At 46.3% G+C, this 17,600-nt stretch overlaps 3 protein-coding genes across 3 annotated transcripts in view; all 3 read right to left on the bottom strand.

The window, feature by feature from the left end:
• Window positions 1–9,172, bottom strand: part of FAM189A2 (family with sequence similarity 189 member A2) — a 40,012-nt gene extending 30,840 nt beyond the window's left edge. The window contains 1 exon segment of the mRNA XM_027709436.1: window positions 9,085–9,172. Coding sequence (XP_027565237.1) covers window positions 9,085–9,172 — 88 coding nt within the window.
• Window positions 9,173–11,093: 1,921 nt separating this feature from the next.
• Window positions 11,094–12,862, bottom strand: LOC113981824 (E3 ubiquitin-protein ligase Topors-like). The gene is made up of 3 exons (XM_027709435.1): window positions 12,811–12,862; window positions 11,555–12,498; window positions 11,094–11,377 (listed from the first exon to the last, which is right to left on the bottom strand). Exons 2-3 carry the CDS (start codon window positions 12,462–12,464, stop codon window positions 11,094–11,096), a joined length of 1,194 nt encoding a protein of 397 aa, XP_027565236.1. The 5' UTR covers window positions 12,465–12,498; window positions 12,811–12,862.
• Window positions 12,863–14,032: 1,170 nt separating this feature from the next.
• LOC113981804 lies at window positions 14,033–17,079 on the bottom strand. The gene is made up of 2 exons (XM_027709409.1): window positions 15,941–17,079; window positions 14,033–14,622 (listed from the first exon to the last, which is right to left on the bottom strand). The coding sequence occupies exons 1-2, from the start codon at window positions 16,716–16,718 to the stop codon at window positions 14,591–14,593; spliced, it is 810 nt and encodes a 269-aa protein (XP_027565210.1). The 5' UTR covers window positions 16,719–17,079; the 3' UTR covers window positions 14,033–14,590.
• Between the last annotated feature and the right edge of the window lie 521 nt (window positions 17,080–17,600).

Genomic DNA, 17,600 nt, shown 5'->3' with positions numbered 1-17,600 from the left:
AGCAACTTTTAAAATTACTAATTATATCCTGTTTTCAACATTGTGATTTTGCTGGATCTCTGCTGAGGATTGCATTGTAAAGTTGTAAACATAAAGGTATTAAGTTATTAGACCAGGAAAGCTGAATCCTAGTTCAGAAAAAATCAAAACAAAGCAAAACACATGAATACAGAACACCAAGCGTTTTGCAGGACCACATTCAGGATAAGAAACTCAAAGTTTCTGAAATATGTGGAAATATAAAAACTCAAGCAAGCAGCAAAATCAGGAATGTCTTTGCCCTAAACAGTAAAACATCCTATTGAATACCTTCAAAGTTGTTTTTCATGCTATATTAGCAATGTAGCATGACATAGTAATGATAGTAATGACATTTATCTGCAAGATGTGTGTTGTGGCAATACAGGATTTTAATTGCTAAGAGTTTCTTACAGAAGATTGACTGCATGTCAAACTTGATGGATGGTATTAACTACATACCAGGCCGGCACCCTAAGTAAACCTTTGTGCTGGTTTTGTCTGGGTTAGAGTCAATTGTCTTCACAGTGGCTAGTACGGGGCGATGTTTTGGATTGGTGCTGAACACAGGGTTGATAATACAGACATATTTTTGTTATTGCTGAGCAGTACTTACGCAGGGTCTTTTCTGCTCCTCTTACTGCTCCAGCATCAAGTGGGCTGGGGGTGCACAAGGAGTTGGGAGGAGACTGTGTGAGCCAACACAGACAGGAAGCCTGAACAACTACAAACCACAGCTGAAATGCAGAGAGTAAATTTATTTCATTACCTCGCTAACTGGAGGATCCCGAAGCAACACCTGGGCAGAGACACACAAGCAGGAACACCGGCACCAATAGGCTCGGCTCATCCTGAAGGACGGTGGATCTGCAGTTTGCAGCAATTTATCCAAGGCCTAGGATGTGTTCTCCCTTGTGCTCTTTAGGATCTCTGACTTTGGTTCTCTCTCCCAATACAGGGAGCTCAAGCCTGTCCATGACAGCGCCTCCAAGACTGTAAACACCTATGTTGTCTCTACACAGAGATTCTACTTCTCAAAACAGACAGAGGATAAACAGCAGTAGGCATAATAGATGGGGTTTCCCACACTGTTATTTTTCAGACCTCTGCATTCCCAGCTGGGACCCCTGGTGGCCTAGTGGTTAGCATGCGGGACTCTCACTGCTGCGACCCAGGTTTGATTCCCAGTCCCCCGGGCAGATGGAGCTCGTTAGCCCTGTGAGGCCATCCATCTATGAGAAGGTCACTCTAAACAAACCTACGTCCTGAGGACCTCACTGCCATTGTCCAAGCTTGCTTGGCCCCGGCAGATGAACCTTAGGATTAAAGGGTGGGCTCAGCTCAGCGCATGCTGTGTCTCACCTAAAAAAAATCCATTGCGCAGGCTGGAAAGGTAAAAGACCTTTCCCAAAAATCTTCGTTTGCGAAGACTGGCCATTATTATTCCCAGCTGCAAGGTCATTTTAGCGTATCTGCCATCCTCCTTGTCATTGTCCTGCTTTCAAACCCTTCCTCTGAACATTCCAGCCCCTCGCTCAAGAGACCACTGGTGCTGGGTCTGGAAGTGTAGGACAGGGTAATTTGCAGAGGCACCTTATGAAGCATATAGGAAGAAAGGAATAAACATACAATGGTCTAAGACAAATGTCCCCGTCCTCCTGACAGGGAATTAAACCACCCAGCAAACAAGGCACCCCAGATAGGTTGCCTCAGTCAATGTATGAATTCCTGTCAATGTCAAATATTCCTCTCATTGCAGTTGATTCAGCAAGCATGTTGGAGCAGCACATGCCGACAAACTCGGAGCAGTGTACGTAGTGTTGAGATAGAAGGTAGCTCGTCAGCAACTGATTGGTAAGGTTCCCAGGTGTAGTGCACTTACTTCCACATTCAGGACAAAAATTGCCTTTGACATCCAATTTAAACCTTAGTGAAGGCATACTCCAGGTGCTCTATGTTGTACACATCTACAAAGCATGACGAGCCAACCTGTGACAAGGAAGGAAAATAGGTGTGTCACATCCTTCTGGTAACACATATGCTGTTGCTCCAGCTCCTTGAGCTAAAATTACTCCAGGTCTCATAACCTGAGATGGGGGGTGATTGCACACACAGATTGAAGAGGTATGGTTTGCACTTTTTCAGACAGAAAAATTTGATGGTGAGTTCATGGCACCACTAGATAAGGTCCAGGTATTTGTTGAACATACAAGAACTCGAGAATTTGATATTAACAGAGGATGTAGCATAAGGGGAGAAGTTGGAGTACAGAACCATACTGCACTGTCAGGCATTATTACATGCATTTTCATATCTAGACTAGCAGGCTGTGGTCCCACCACACAATCCATTGGTGGAAACAATTCAATTTCCCCTGTAGACTTCTGAGGATGTTCTTGTGCAGGGCTAAGGGCTGGACTCGATGATCCTTGTGGGTCCATTCCAACTCAGCATATCCTGTGATTCTGTGATTCTGTAGTTAATATTTTGGCAGAGACACGATCTGGAAGAACCTCAATCCTCACAATGTTTTGTAGTGGAGATGATGTGATATGATCACAGAGTGTTTGGTTGTGAATATTCCAATTGTTTAACAAAAAAACTGCTTTAGTAAGGTGTACTCCAATATTGTAAAGTTTTAGTACTAGTTAACTTTTTCAATTATCCTTTCAACATCCTATTCTTTCTTTCAATCCTGCTTGGGATGGTGGGCAATGTGGAATAGCCACTCTATTCCCAGGTTTTGAGCTCAGTGGGCAATGTGGAATAGCCACTCTATTCCCAGGCTTTGAGCTCAGTTTTGGACATTATGTGCACTAAAGTGTGTTCCTTGGTCACTCTGTATTTGACGAGGAGGTCTGTATTGATGAAGGAGTTGTTGTAATGCTTCAATCATGCTGTGTTGGTTGGCATTTGGTGGGTTTAGAAAAGACCAATTCTGACACTGTATCCATGGCAGAAAATACGTATCACCATGTAACGAAGGGCCAATTTAACTAACCTGCTGCAGTCAAAGGCCACTGACCCCACTTTATTTCCCTCCAGGGCCTATGTAATTCCCTTAAATGCAGCTGTGTACAAATAGTACAGTTATGTGCAAATGTCTTACATGCATATAATGGCAAAGGGGTTTGGTTGTGGGTAATGTCCCAGGTTTGTGCAGTATGAGCTGATTGATGTCCACAAACTACGTGTCCATTTATAGCTTGTGCATGTACCTCAGTAGGTATATCATTATATATATAATTTACTTCCCTAACATTTTGTGACTCAAACGAGTCATCTTTCTGATGGGCTGAGATACATCTTACTTTTAAGGGATGTTCTTGTACATGTTGCTGAATTTTTTGCCACGCATATAGGGTATTTCTGTACATGCCAATCTTCCTGGGTCCAGCAAAGTAACCACATTGTGAGACTTTTAAATACAACTCAATTGCCAGGGTATGAGTAATATGCCTGCCCTTCCAAGATGGCAAGGCATGCTGCAACAAATTCAGTTCACTGACTAGGTGCCTGTACACCCATTTGCCTTAGTATGATTCCTGGAACTGAATATATACAACTGCTCTCCATCATCTGTGGCCAGTGGCTGTGCATGTAGCACTCCCGTCTGCAAACCAGGCACCATTCCTGTGCTCTTCTGTTAACCCGTCACAAAGGAGCACTTCCTCCACAGGAGATGCAGGGAGCTCTCTGGGGAGAGAAGGTTCCACTGTCAGGGGTGTTATTAAAGGGCACAGTTCCCAGAAGAGTGGTATGTGGTTACATGCAGTTTCCTGGTAAAAATTGTTGCATTAAATAATGTTTCTGTTTCTAATATGTGGCTGCCTGGGCCACTCCCATGTGAGCACCGACAGAATTATCAGTTACATACCCATTAATGGGGGTGGGGATGTGTACAGTCACACTACCTTGCCCTGTGATTCTTTCAGTTTCTTGCAACCACAGAATCACAGAAAATGCAGAATTGGAAGGGACCGACAAGGATCATTGAGTCCAACTCTTAGCCCTGCACAGGACCCTCCTCAAGAGTCACATCATGTGCCCAAGATATTGTCCCAACACTTGGTGACCACTTCTCTGGGGACCCTGTTCCACTGCCCAACCATCCTCTGGGTGAAGAACTTCCTTCTAATATCCAACCTAAACCTCCCCTGACACAACTTCAGGCCATTCCCTCAGGTCCTGTCACTGGTCACCACAGAGAAGAGATCAGTGTGCCTGCCCTTCTCTTCCCCTCACGACGAAGTTGCAATGATGTCTCCCCTCAATCTCCTCTTCTCTAGGCTGAACACACCAAGCGACCTCAGCTGCTCCTCATATGGCTTTCCCTCAAAGCCCTTCACCCCCATGGCCCTCCTTTGGATGCTCTCTAATAGTTTAGTATCCTTTTTACATTGCAGTGCCCAAAACTGCACACAATATTCAAGGTGAGGCCATACCAGTGCAGAGCAGAGCAGGACAATGCCCTCCCTCAACCGGTTGACGATACTTTTTCTGATGTCCCCCAGGACACAGTTGGCCCTCCTGGCTGCCAGGGCACTGCTGACTCATATTCAACTTACTGTCAAACAGGAGCCCCAGGTCCCTTTCTGTGGCACTGCTTTCCAGTATCTCATTCCCAGTCTGTACAAACATCCAGGGTTGTCCCATCACAGGTGCAGAATCTGACACTTTCCCGTGTTGAACTTCCTGTGGTTGGTGACTGTCCAGTTCTCTAATTTGTCGAGGTCTCTCTGCAGGGCTTCCCTGCCTTCAAAAGAGTGAATAGCTCCTCCCAGTTTTATGTCATCTGCGAACTTGTCTAGTATCCCTTCCAGTCCTGCATCCAAGTCATTTATGAAGATGTTGAAGAGCACTGGGCCAAGGATGGAGCCCTGTGGAAACCCACTAGTGACAGGTCACCACTCTGATGTTACCCCAATCATTATTACCCTCTGTGCTTGACCCATGGGCCAATTGCTCACCCACCATATGATGTGTTTATCCAACTGTGGACTGGACATTTTGTCCTGGAGGATCCTGTGAGAGACAGTATCAAAAGTTTTACTGAAATCCAAAAGGATTACATTAACTTGCTTCCCCTGATCAACTGTGTGGGTTACCTTGTCATAAAAGGAAATTAGGTTTGATAAGGAGGACTTTCCTCTCCTGAAGCTGTGCTGGCTGTGACCAATGACTGCATTGTCTTTCAGGTGTTTTTCAATACTTTCCAGAAAATTCTTCTCTGTAACTTTATACCAGGCACTGAAGTGAGACTGACAGGCCTGTAGTTTTCAGGGTCCTCCTTCTTGCCCTTCTTGAAAATCAGGACAGCTTCCAGTCAGCTGGGACCTCTCTGGATTCCCAAGACCGCTCAAAAATCATCAAGAATGGTTTTGCAATGACATCAGCTAGTTCTTTGAGGATTCTGGGATGAGTCACATCAGGCCCCCCGGATTTGCAGGGATTCAGCTGGAGCAGCAGATCCCACACAATTTCAGAGTTGACTGGGAGTTGATCATTCTCGCTGTCATGGTCCCTCAGCTTAGGGCATTGAGACCCCCTTGGTCTGTCATCTGTGTTGAAGATAGAGGCAAAGAAAGTATTAAACACCTCTTCCTTGTCTCTGTCCCTGTTTGGGAGGTGACCATTCTCATCTTGTAATGGGACAACAATATTTCTATACTGCCTATTGCCATTACTATATTTGAAAAAACTCTTTTTATTGTCCCCCACATTTCTGGCCAGCTGCAATTCCAGCTGAGCTTTGACTGCATGAATTTTCTCCCTACAGCAGCAAGCAGAATCTCTGTATTCTTCTCATGTCACTTGACCTTGTTTGCAGTGGGCATACGACTTCTTTTTTTGCCTTATTTCAAAGAAAAGATCCCTGCTCAGCCAAGCTGGTCTTCTGCCTCACCTGCTTGACTTCCAACATTTGGGAATTGCCTGCTCTTGTGCCCTTAGGAGTCATTTGAAAAGTGACCAGCACTGATGGAGCTGCAAAAACATTTTTCCAGGGGACCTTACTTACTAATTCCCTTAGCAGCCTGCTCTCCTCATGTCCAGAGTTGAGATTTTGGTGGCACTTTTCCTCCTGTCAACAGAAAATTTAAACTCGATCACTTCATGGTTGCTGTGGCCAAGACGGTCACCAGTCCCCACTTCACTCACAAGATCCCCTCTGTTGACAGGCAGCAGATCAAGGAGGGCATCTTTCCGAGCTGGGTCCTTTAGGACCTGTTCCATAAAGTTGCCGTCCAGTTTTTTTAGGAATCTTCTGGCCCAGGTTGTACCAGCTGTGTGATGCTCTCCATTAATTTCTGGAAAGTTGAAGTCCCCCATGAGGATGAGGGCAGTTGACTTGGAAGTGTCCCTTAGTTCCTCAAAGAATAATTTTGTCTATCATCATCCTGGCTGAGAGGTTTATAGCAGACTCCCACAATATAGCTGCATTATTTGTTTGCCCCTTGATTCTTACCCAGAGGCTCCCAACTGTGCCATTGCCAGCTGTGGGCTCCATACATTCTAACCTTGCTATCACATACAGTGACACCCCTCTGCCTCTTCTGATCAAACTAGAATTTGTTTTCCATCCAGGTATAATGTGTAGCAGAGCCTTGTAATGCTTTAGACCAAAATCCTATAGGTTCTTTCTGATTTTTTTGGCCCAGTTGTCTGTCACAACCCCGTGAGACTACATCATCTAGAATTACTACTTCTGTTTCAAAAGGATATCCTTGCTTAGGAGTGTGAAGTTGGGCCTGTTCAATCAAAGCATTTTTGCAGGCATCAAAGGTTGCTGCCATTCTTGTTGTTGCTTGGTCCATTGGCAAACAACTTTCTTCTTAGTCAGTTTCTGCAGAGAGTACATTACAGGAACACAGCCATGACAGCTCACCCCTGCTGACCAAATGTATGTTCTACACCATATGACATCATGGTTGGTGTATGAAGTAGGGAGAAGAAAGAAGGGGAGAAAGTTTGGAGTGAGGGCGTTTGTCTTCCCAAGTCACTGTTACCCTGCTTTCCTGGAACTGGCTGAATATCTGCCTGCCGATGGGTAGTGGTGAATTAATTCCTTATTTTGCTTTGTTTGCGTGCACAGCTTTTGCTTTCCCTCTTAAACTGTCTTTATCTCAACTCACGGGTTTTCGAGCTTTTACCCTTTCAATTCTCTCCTTCATCCTGCTGGGGGAGAGTGAGCAAGTGGCTGGGTGGTTCTTAGTTACTGGCTTGGGGTAAACCACAACAACCCCCAACAAATACAGACACACAAGGCACACTCCATTGTTTCCTGCTTCTGGTGTATTTTTAAAACACAAGGCAAGATTCATCAGCTCTGCCTGGGTGAGCATAATGTCATAATGAGGTAACTAATCAGGTTCAAAAGGGAGTAGAAAATCTCATTGACAGTTCTAGGGGCATGAAGGGTCCCCGCATTATTTTTGAGCTGCAATGGCTTTGCAGAAGTATCACCCAGGAGAAATCTGCAGCAACTTCATCCAAATATCTGGTTCCTGCCACAGTGATGCTACAACAGCACAATCATAGTGCATAATTTTTTAATGCTACTCTCCTTAAAAAAGGTGAAGAAAGAAGGTAAAGGGATTCAAACAGTAAAGCATAATATTTATCTGTAACTTCAACTTCAATTGTTAAGGAAGCTTATTTGATTAGTACCACCAGATGTTTCATGCAACATGTTAAGCTTCATCATGCTTCTTCAGTTCTCAGCTCATTAGTTCATTAGGACAGAAGATTTTGCTCTAGATCTCCCACTCCAAAACAGGAACACAGTATTTCCAAAAGCAAATTTTTCCACAAAGTAATGAGCACCCTCTTGCGTTCATGGTGAGCAGAGGCCACGGCCTTGTCATGCTGGAAGCTGTGTTTCAGCCAGCATCATATAATCCATATGCCTCTTCTACACCTAGAGAACAACTCACTGCTCTCCCCAGTTGGCTACATACAACTCTAAGTAGACATTGAGCAACCAGATTCAAAAGAGTGTGAGAAACAACCATAATGCTGAAGACACTCATTAAGGGATACATGTATGAGTCACTCATCATGATGGAAAAGATAGAATTTTGGGCTGGCACGGTCTCTTGATTGCTATGAAGAATAATGAAAGCATGTAAAGACAACAGTGCAGGGCTTAATTAAGTTGTGCTGGTGATGAATCCCATGCTTTAAGGGTAACAGCCACCTCCGCCTGTTGCAGAAGAGAAATGTGACCGGACAAATATCCTTCTCAAAGGTCCTTTGCCTGGACCCAAATTAGCATTGCGCTGCATACAGGAAGGTGAGACTGTGGTGCAGCTGACGGTGTCACAGCTCCTGGAGAAAGGCACAACAAAGACTTGTTTTGACCAAACTGGTAAAGTCTTGATAATTCTACATGAAATGAATGTCCATCACTGAGGATATCAGGGAAGACAATGGGGCTTTCAGGTTTTTCTGGTAGCATAATCCATCTTTTTATACTTTATACTGCTAGAAAAGGTAGAAATTCTTGAAATGGTCATGGAATTTACTTACTTTTTTTTTTTGTCTATATAATAGAAAGTATGTTTTTCTATTCTCTCTCTCAAAAAAAAAAGAAAAAAGAGAGGAAGAAGAACTTTATTAGAACAAAGGATTAGATGCATCTTAGAAGAGGAAAGTTGTGTGGCTTACATAAATTACATAAACTGTGTTCATGAGTCTTTATCATTTAAATGCAGAGAACAGTCTGGCATTAGAACATTTGGGGGTTTTGTTTTGGTTTTTTGGCCTGCTGTATGTTCTTAGATATGGCTCTATCTGAATAGACAGCTCCAACTGTGAAATGGCTAAGTACTAGAATCATATAATCATAGAATGTTAGGGGTTTGGAAGGGACCCTAAAGATCACCTAGTCTCAGCCCCCCCTGCCCTGGGCAGGAATACCTCCCACTAGACAAGATTGCTCAAGGCCTTATCCAACCTGACTTTGAAAATTTCCAGCTTGTTGTCATCAGTGCACTTGCTGAGGGTGCCCTTGATCCCACTGTCCATGTAATCAACAAAGATGTTGAACAGGACTGGCCCCAGTACCAGCCCCTGCATCACTGGTCTCCACGTGGAAAAAGAGCTGTTGATCACAACTTTTTGCGTGCAGCCATACAGCCAGTTCTTTATCCATTGAGTGTTCCATCCATCAAATCCATGTCTCTCCAATTTGGAGACAAGGATGTTGTGCAGGACAGCATCAAATGCTTTGCATAAGTCTAGGTAGACGATGTCAGTTGCTCTGCCCCATTCACCAATGCAGTAGCCCCATCATAGAAGGTCACCAAATTTGTCAGGCATGATTTCCTCTTCATAAAATCAGGTTGGCTGTTACAGCCTACAGGAAAATACAGCTAATAGTTCAGCTGTGCAATACGATAAGTATAAGAGATAGTCATGACCATGCATGTGTTTTCTCCGCATCCAGGTTCCATGTCATTCAATTCCTGAGCAATTCTCACTTAGGAGGTAATTATTCCCTTGTTTTGTTGGGGTTTTTTCCCTTTCCTTTTCTGGTACTCAGTATGTGGCCCTGCTCTTTATCTCAATAACAAACAGTAGAGAAATATGCATTTATTTACTATTAATAATTTCCAACAGAATCTTCAGGGCATTCTAATGGCTTGAATTATCCCTAGAAATTTAGAGAGACGCATCTGTTGAAATATACCGTTCTCTGATTAAACTGCTATGCCTTACTTGCTTCCTTCTGGTGGCTCTACAAAAAATAGTTAGGCAGTAGACTTTCACAGAACTTTCTAGTGTGGGTGACACACTAAACTAAGATTTGCAGTCATCGTGCACTAGTGATACTCCTAGGTTTTGGTAATGATGTGGGTTACAGGAGAAAACTCAATGAATGTAGCATGTTTTGCCATAAAACCTTTAAGCCTTTGTGAAGTAAACCCACCTTTCTCACTCATTTCATTTATTCTCATTGATAATTCTTCACCTAATTTTTTCTGTTATGATGAAAGCATGGGAAAGTGTTACTGTAATCTTGATAATTATCAGTTTATCTAAATGTAGCAGTGTGTGGGGAAAGGGAACTCAAAGAAAGTCTCCTGTTGAGAATGTTTGAACTGTTGGGATATGTAAGCTGGCTCATTTATTTCTTTCTATGGTCTGAAAATATCCACATATAAATTTAAGCTTGTGATTGTGTCAACAATGCAAACCCTTGCAGCTGTGCCTGCCTGTTTCTGATTAAATTGCTTTAGAAATAATCTAAAACTCTGTATTTCATTCAAATATGAAACAAACTAATTTCTGACACATGAAACATTTTATGATATGGAACTTTCTCGTAGCCAGACTTGGTGAGTTGACTGAAAGGTCTAGTGAATCCAGTTTTGTACTCTTTCAAGAAGGCCACTGGACAGTTCCTAAGGATCAGTCAAGGGCTCGACTGAGGAGTGTCTTCAATGAAGCACATCCCTTCATGAGACTGTAGCTCTTCACGGAGCATCATGCCCACGATTTACTTTTGTCAGAACAAATCTTCTCTGAGAGAGTGCTGTGGTCAGCCACAGAGCTCTGGTTATCCCTACAAAGTGGTGTTTGGATGCAGAGAACTTGTGCTCTGAAGCCCCAGTGCCATGTACCCTGGAAAGGACACTGCTCTTTCAGTCACATGGCATGTCATGACTGGTTGGCAGGACCAGTCCCCCCTCAGCCTGTTTTCCCAGAAACCCTCCTGATCAGGGGGCTGCTAGGTCCATCCTGTCCCCTTGGCTGCAGAGAACGGCAATGCAGGGAGCAACACAGTAATTCCACCTGGGCACAGGCACCAGCAGCCTCGATTTGGCCCGTTCTCCTTTGCAAATGCAATCCTTCCCTTTCAGGCTCTTCCAGAAACTGCCCCATTGTTGCGGTTGCAACAGGAATTCCTGTGGGAGGAGTACTGCCAATAGCGTCCCGGGGCTCGAGGTGGGCTTGGCTCATGGTGGAGTGAAGGGTCAGGGAAAGACACCAGGAGAAGGTAGAGAAAGCAGCACCCAGAGACTTTGTCAGGGAAATAGCAATTTATTTCCTGTCTCTTGAATGAAGCCCTGCTAGTTCTGCGGATGGGGTGGCCTCTTGCAGGGCTGGGGAGAGTCTGGGAAACTGGCAGCTCTCCTCCTTGGGGCACGCCGAGGCCTCCTGCGGAAAGGGTCCCGGTCCCGGCCCCGGCTGGGGCTGCGGCTGCCGCCTTGGGTAGAGGGACCTGCCGCTGCTGCCTGCTCCAGCTCCTCCTGCTCTGCAGGAACGGGATCAGGCGGGTGCGGGCTGTGGAGCACAGCTTCCGATGTGCTGAGTCGGTCCTCTACGTTGGAGCCTACAGGGCTGCTGCCAGGAGCTGGGTGGAGGGCGGGAATACCCCCCTGATGGGTGCCGGGGATGGCCTCAAGATTGTTTTCCTCCACTCTGCGAGATTCTACCGCCTCTTCCCCGAGCCCCTCCTGCTCCCACAGCTCCTCTCCTTCCCACAACTCCTCCTCCTCTGCCATCGCCTCCTCCCCCAGCTCCTCCTCCAGCTCCTCCTCCTCTGCCACCACCTCTTCCTGCAGCTCTTCCTGGTTTGCAGGGGCGGGAGCAGGCGAGTGGGGGCTGTCGAGGGCAGTTTGCATTGTGCTGGAGCGTGTAGAGCTTCTGGCAGGGGTTGAGTGGGGGGCGGGAGTACCGCGTTGAGTGCTGCTGACGGTGGCCACAGAGCTGCCGTCCTCCTCTGGGACAGCAGGGGAGTGCAGCAACCTGTGAGCCTCCTCACTGCACTGGTCAACAATGATGCTGATGGTGCCATGGATTAGAGGTTCTGTATGTTCCTCGAGGAAGTCCTGCAGCACCTGGACCAAGACATTTGCAACTGGACCACAGATGGACACAGCATGCAGGATGATGCTCTCTGCAATCCTCGCCATCCACCACCTGGTCCCATATATTGCTTCCAGCTCCTGCCGCAGCCAGGGCACCACAGGATCAAGGAGATGCTCGTCTCTTCGGAAAAGTTCTGCCCACACCCTAGGCAGGAGGCCACCCACAGGCTCTGTTCCTGCACCCCCTGGCTCAGCTGCTGGCAATATCCCCCGTGGAGAACGTGAAGGAGATGCTGCAAAGTGATAGGGGTTGTTTCTAACCAGCTGTCCAAGAGTTATTCCTGCCCAGCTGCTGGCATCTTCAGGGGCTGTGAAGACACAGTCTATATAGCTATCTGTCTGCACAGAAAATCTGACAGACTCTATCAGTTCTCTGCAGAGTGGGCACACTATTTGCATCTCTGCCCAACGCATAATGCAGCCCAGGCAGAACTGGTGGAGACAGGGCATTACATAAGCGAGGTCATCTCGAGTATCACGGCAGATGGGGCAGTTCCACTCTGTTTCTGTGGCCTTGTCTGTGCCTTCCTGAAGTTTGGGGTCAGATAAGAATGAGAAGATGCTCCCCATCACTGGTTCTGGTATTACCAAAAGTTGTCACACACTGCAAAATGGAGATGCCATGATCACGAGCTGTCCTGGGGAGCGTAGGAAGAAATGCCCAGGCCCCTCGAGAAGGACACCCTTCCAGTTCTCAAGGCCTTAGCACCTGTCCTAGAGTCACCCCAAGGGTACGTTTCCATGCACAGCTCACTTATCAAGGTGCTTGGTTGCCTGAGCCAAGCAACTCAGGCTTGGCAACTCAGGCCTGAGCCAAGCAACTCAACACTACTAGTGGCTCCAGGATGGGCACTGAGAGCTGCCAATGGCAGCACCCAGCTGTGGGAAAAGCCTGGCTTAACATTCCAGACCTCATGGACATGTTCAACAGGAGTCCAGGCATAAGCCAGAGTAGGCCAGGCTCTGCCAGCACGCTAATTTGAGCAGTAAGGGACACATGGTGACAATCTAATCTGGTGATGTCACAGTCCACTGCCAGTGACATCAGCCTCCACCACCTTGTGACATCACAATAGGATGTCCATGCCTATGGTACTCAGACCAACACAGCATGTCAGAGGTTGCACTCCACAGTATCACGCAGAGAGGTCCCCAGCCCCTGGACTTTCCCCAGCACTGCAAGAGGCCATCACATCAGGGTCATTATAGCAGTGCCTTTTCACGCAGGATGTAGCCAGAACCCTGAAAGAGGTTCTGAAAAAGCACCCCAGTGATGCTTTTAGAGGAGTCACACATGTGGTTTCTAAAATTTGCTCTTTTATAAACTGAACACCAAAAGAAATCCCTCAGCTATTAAACCCCTGGGCCATCACTAATTTTGTGCCCCTTCCAGATATATGATTCTCATTCAGCATTATTTTATTGGGGTTTAATTTTTTTTTTTTTTGCAACAAGTCTTTTTTATTCTACTCTCCTAGGATAGTGTATCTACTTGACATATAATTTCAGTAAATCCCCTAAAATTTGTCAATTTCAGCCTTTATATTAATAGGAAATGAATAGTCTTACTTCATAAAGTTTCTCCAAGATTTAATAGTGGCTGTAGCCAAAGCTATTACTGCCTCAGGACTAAGATGTCCTCATCCAGACCACAGATGCAGAGGTCATGCCATATGCTGCTCTCTGCTGCCTCTACCAGCCACCATCGGTCCCAGTGTATTCCCTCCAGCCTCTGGCACAGCCAAGGCTGAACAGGGTCCAGGAGATGCTGCCGTTGTTGGAAAAGTCCTGCCCAGACCTCCGGCAGGAGGACACCCATGGGCTCTGTCCCCTGTGGAGAAGATGGAGGGGACACCACAGGGTGATAGGACCAGTTCTCACCCAGGCAGAAGAGAGCTCTCCCTGCCTGACTGGTCTCTGGCAACTCTCTGGGGAAGCTGATGGCAAACTGTACATAGGCCCGTTTACCCTGCTGAGAAAACCTGTCAGTCTCTATTGGTCTTCTGCACAGCAGGCATTCTGGGTTTCTCTGCACAAGCTGAAAGCATTCAGTTGTGCTTTGCTTTCTTTGTAACTGAGAGATTGAAAAAAGACCATGGAAATTTCTCCTACCAATAGAAAATACATATAATAGTATTATAAAGACTCTCTGACAGTATTCATGTTTGTTTTCATATATGACTTTATTAAATCTATATTTCAGAATGAATGTTGTCTAGTATGCTTTCAATTCAGTTACAGCAATTGTTTCTCAGCAGGCTAATTTTACTGTAAGACTAGACAAGGAAAGTAATCACTTAGGAAAATGGGTTTTCCACGTACATGTGCAGTACTGTCATGGCCGGTGAGAAGGTCTGGAATGGCTCCATCTTTGTTGAGTGAGCCCATGAGAAACCTGATCTTTCTTTACAAGAAATTCCAGCAAGAACTGAAGTTCATGAGATTTTCCAAAACTCCATTGTGCAGCAAAGAATCAGGAAAGCAGAGCCAGTTCCCTTTGAGAACTTTAGGTCATCAGAGGCTGACAGATGGCTAAACTGAGACGCTGGGACGCTTGACATCTGAAACACCGCTCCAAGGTATTACGTACTTCTGCGACCAACAGCTCCAGGATAGATCCATGCGGTGGATGGATTCCTCAAAATTAAGATCAGGTGTCCAGGGGACTCTGGAGTCTAACTCCAGAGAGATCATGATCAAAAGTCACACTTTGAAACATAGCTCCCACCTGTTTCAAAATAAAAAAACAATCTTCCATAGGTGTGCAGTTCACAGAGGAAGAGAATGAGAGGAAATGTGCATGAACACTCTGAGAGGAGGGAAAAAACATTCAAAAACTATTCATCCTTGCCCATTCTTCCACCTCAGTGGACTCCTTGCTGATCAATAATTAGTGTAATATAACAAAATGATCAGCCACTGTATTAGAGTGGGTATGGGGCACATTGTCACTTGTTACTAATACAGGAATATATTATTATATATTAATATACAAATACTATATTATAATATATTAATTAATTATATTTAATTAATTAATCAAATAAATATCTGTTAAAGTAATTTTATTGTAATAATTTTAATATAATTTCAATATATAATGAAAATTATAAATTTATAATGATATAATTTATGTATACAAATTATATATAATAAAACTTACATCTATTTTGAGAAATAAATATTTGATTTATTTAACTAACTAATTAATTAGAATATTTACTAATTGTATATATTAAAATATTATTAATATATTGTTTGAAGTGGATTCTGTCCGAGCACACAGTATGTGCCATTTCTAATCAGTAATTAAAGTTGCAAGAACTGAGAACTGTATCCAAACCCTGTTTTCTTCATACAGCTTTTTGGTTCTTGGTCCAAACTACCTTTTAACAAGCTAGATTGCATCTGGGACTAAATTTTCAAATGGGCTTGTGTTTCAGTGTATCAAGCTCTCCCAGTTACTGAGAGACTTGGACATTTATACATTTTCTCAGACCCCTAGTGCTGAGATACTCTCCCAGTGGGGACCTCACCAGGCACCTTCTGGAAGCCAGACCTGGGAAACTGAGGCAGCTTCTGGAAGGTGCCATGGACATTGGCCCCAGGTTTCACCACTTCATCTGAAGTGATGACAAGGGTCCCTCAGGTCTGCCGGGCTGAGGCAGGTCCCTGCCCTGGCTTCTTGTTGGGCTGGGGAGGATCCTGAGGATCCTGGGAGCCGGGGGCCTCCTCTTTTGGGTACGCCCAGGGCCCTGTGGCCAAGCTGGCCCTGCCCTGGCCGGGAGTGGGGAGCTGAGGCTGCAGCCCTGGGAAGAAGGACCTGCCACTGCCTCTGCCTGCCCTGGCTCCTCCTGGGGCTGGTCCTGCTCTGCAGGAACAGGTACAGATGGGGGCAAGCTGTGACTCTCATGGAGGGCAGCCTCTGATATACTAAGCTTCTTTCTCCACATTAGAACCTGTGGTGTCACTGGCAGAAATCCCCTCATGGAAGCTGTTGGACCTGGAGCTGGAGCTGCTGGAGCTGGTACCGGCCTCAGGCCTACCTGTTTCCTCTCCATCAGTGTGGGAGTGCAGGAGCCTCTGAGCCTCCTCACTGCACTGGCTCAAAATAACATTGATAAGGTCACGAACCAGTGGTGCTGCACGTCCTCTGAGGTGGTTCTGCAGCCTAAGGATCAAGGTCTCCTCATGTAGACCATAGACACAGAGATCAGACAGGATTCTGCTCTCAGCAACCTGTACTGGCAACCACCAGTTGCAGTAAATTTTCTCAAGCCTCTGGCGTAGCCAGGGCAGCACAGGGTCCAGGAGATGCTGTTGTCGTCGGAAAAGTTCTGCCCAGACCTCGGGCAGAATGCCACCCATGGGCTCTGGCCCTGCAGCCCCCTGCTCAGGTGGGGACACTGTCCCCTGCGGAGAAGATGAAGGGGATGCCACAGGGCATTGGGGGCCACTTTCCCCCACCGTGGGAGTCTCCGGTGACTCTCCAGAAGCTCGTCTTGCCTGGCTGCTGGCCTGTGGTGACTCTCCAGGATGCATGATGACAAACAGAAGAGAGTCCCATCTGCCCTGCTCAGAAAACCTGACAGCATCTATCGGTGTTCTGCAGAGTGGGCATGATGGATTTCTCTGTGCCCACTGCAGGATGCAGCTCAGGCAGAACTGGTGGCGACAGGGCAGAACAGAAGCCCTGCTCCTCCGAGTGTCCTGGCAGATGGGGCAGCTCCAGGCTGTCTCCATGGCCATTTTTGTGCTCTGCAGCATACTGGGGAGAGCCAAGGACCAGGAGATGCTCCCTGTCGTCGGCGTCACACAGAGCATGAGAGAACTGTGTGACTGTGGGACAGCCCTCCTGACTATCCCAGCAAGGGGAAAAAGAAATGCCCAGCTCTCTCAAGAAGGACACCCTCCTGGTTCCCTGAACCTGATCACCTGCCCCACCCAGGGGGGTGTTTTTCCCTATAGAGCTACTGAAGGTAGCCGACCTTCACTGCTACCTACAGTGCCAGGCTGCCTGAGCCAAGCAGGGCTGGGAAAAAATACTGATGGCTCTGCAATGGGCAGAAAGAGCTGCCAAAGGCAGCTCCCAACACACAACCCAGCACTTGAAGAAGTCTGACTAGATGCTCCAAACCTCGCACTCTCGCTCAGCAGGAGTGGAGGCTAGAACCAGATTGGCTCAGGCTCTGCCAGAGCCCAGATATAATCAGAAAGAGATGTGATGTTACAATCCATCCCCCAGTGATGTCACAATCTGCTGCTTAGTTGGTCACCCTCCACCACTGAGTGATGTCACCATGGAATATTCCCCTCTGCAGGTGCACAGTGCCAGAAATAAAAAAAGGGAAATACCATTTCTCGTTTTCAGCTTCTTGATTTCCGTGTTGTTCTCCCTCAGCCATCTGCATTACGTGGCCTTGGTCACCTTGCTAAGGTCTCCTGTGAGCAGGAGCATGGTGGGACCAGTCAGCATGGACTGCCTGTGGCTGGATATTTCCTCCTCTCCTCATTGCTTTTCCCTGTGCAAAGCCAGGATTTGGAACACCTGGGTGGTCGGTGGCCAGCCCTGAGTGAGAGTCTCCCACCCCTGTGCATCTTCTTCCTGCTGCAGGGAGAAGAAGAAAGGGGTGTTTTCGTTAAACCCCATCCACTCCTACTGGCACTTGCCCACAGTGCCAGGTCCTTCTCTGCTTGCCAAGTCTC

This window comes from Neopelma chrysocephalum, unplaced genomic scaffold (assembly GCF_003984885.1).
Source record: "Neopelma chrysocephalum unplaced genomic scaffold, ASM398488v2 Primary Assembly neopelma1_96778, whole genome shotgun sequence".
In the NCBI taxonomy this organism is placed as follows: Eukaryota; Metazoa; Chordata; class Aves; order Passeriformes; family Pipridae; genus Neopelma; species Neopelma chrysocephalum.
This window is presented reverse-complemented; position numbering and strand designations above follow the sequence as displayed.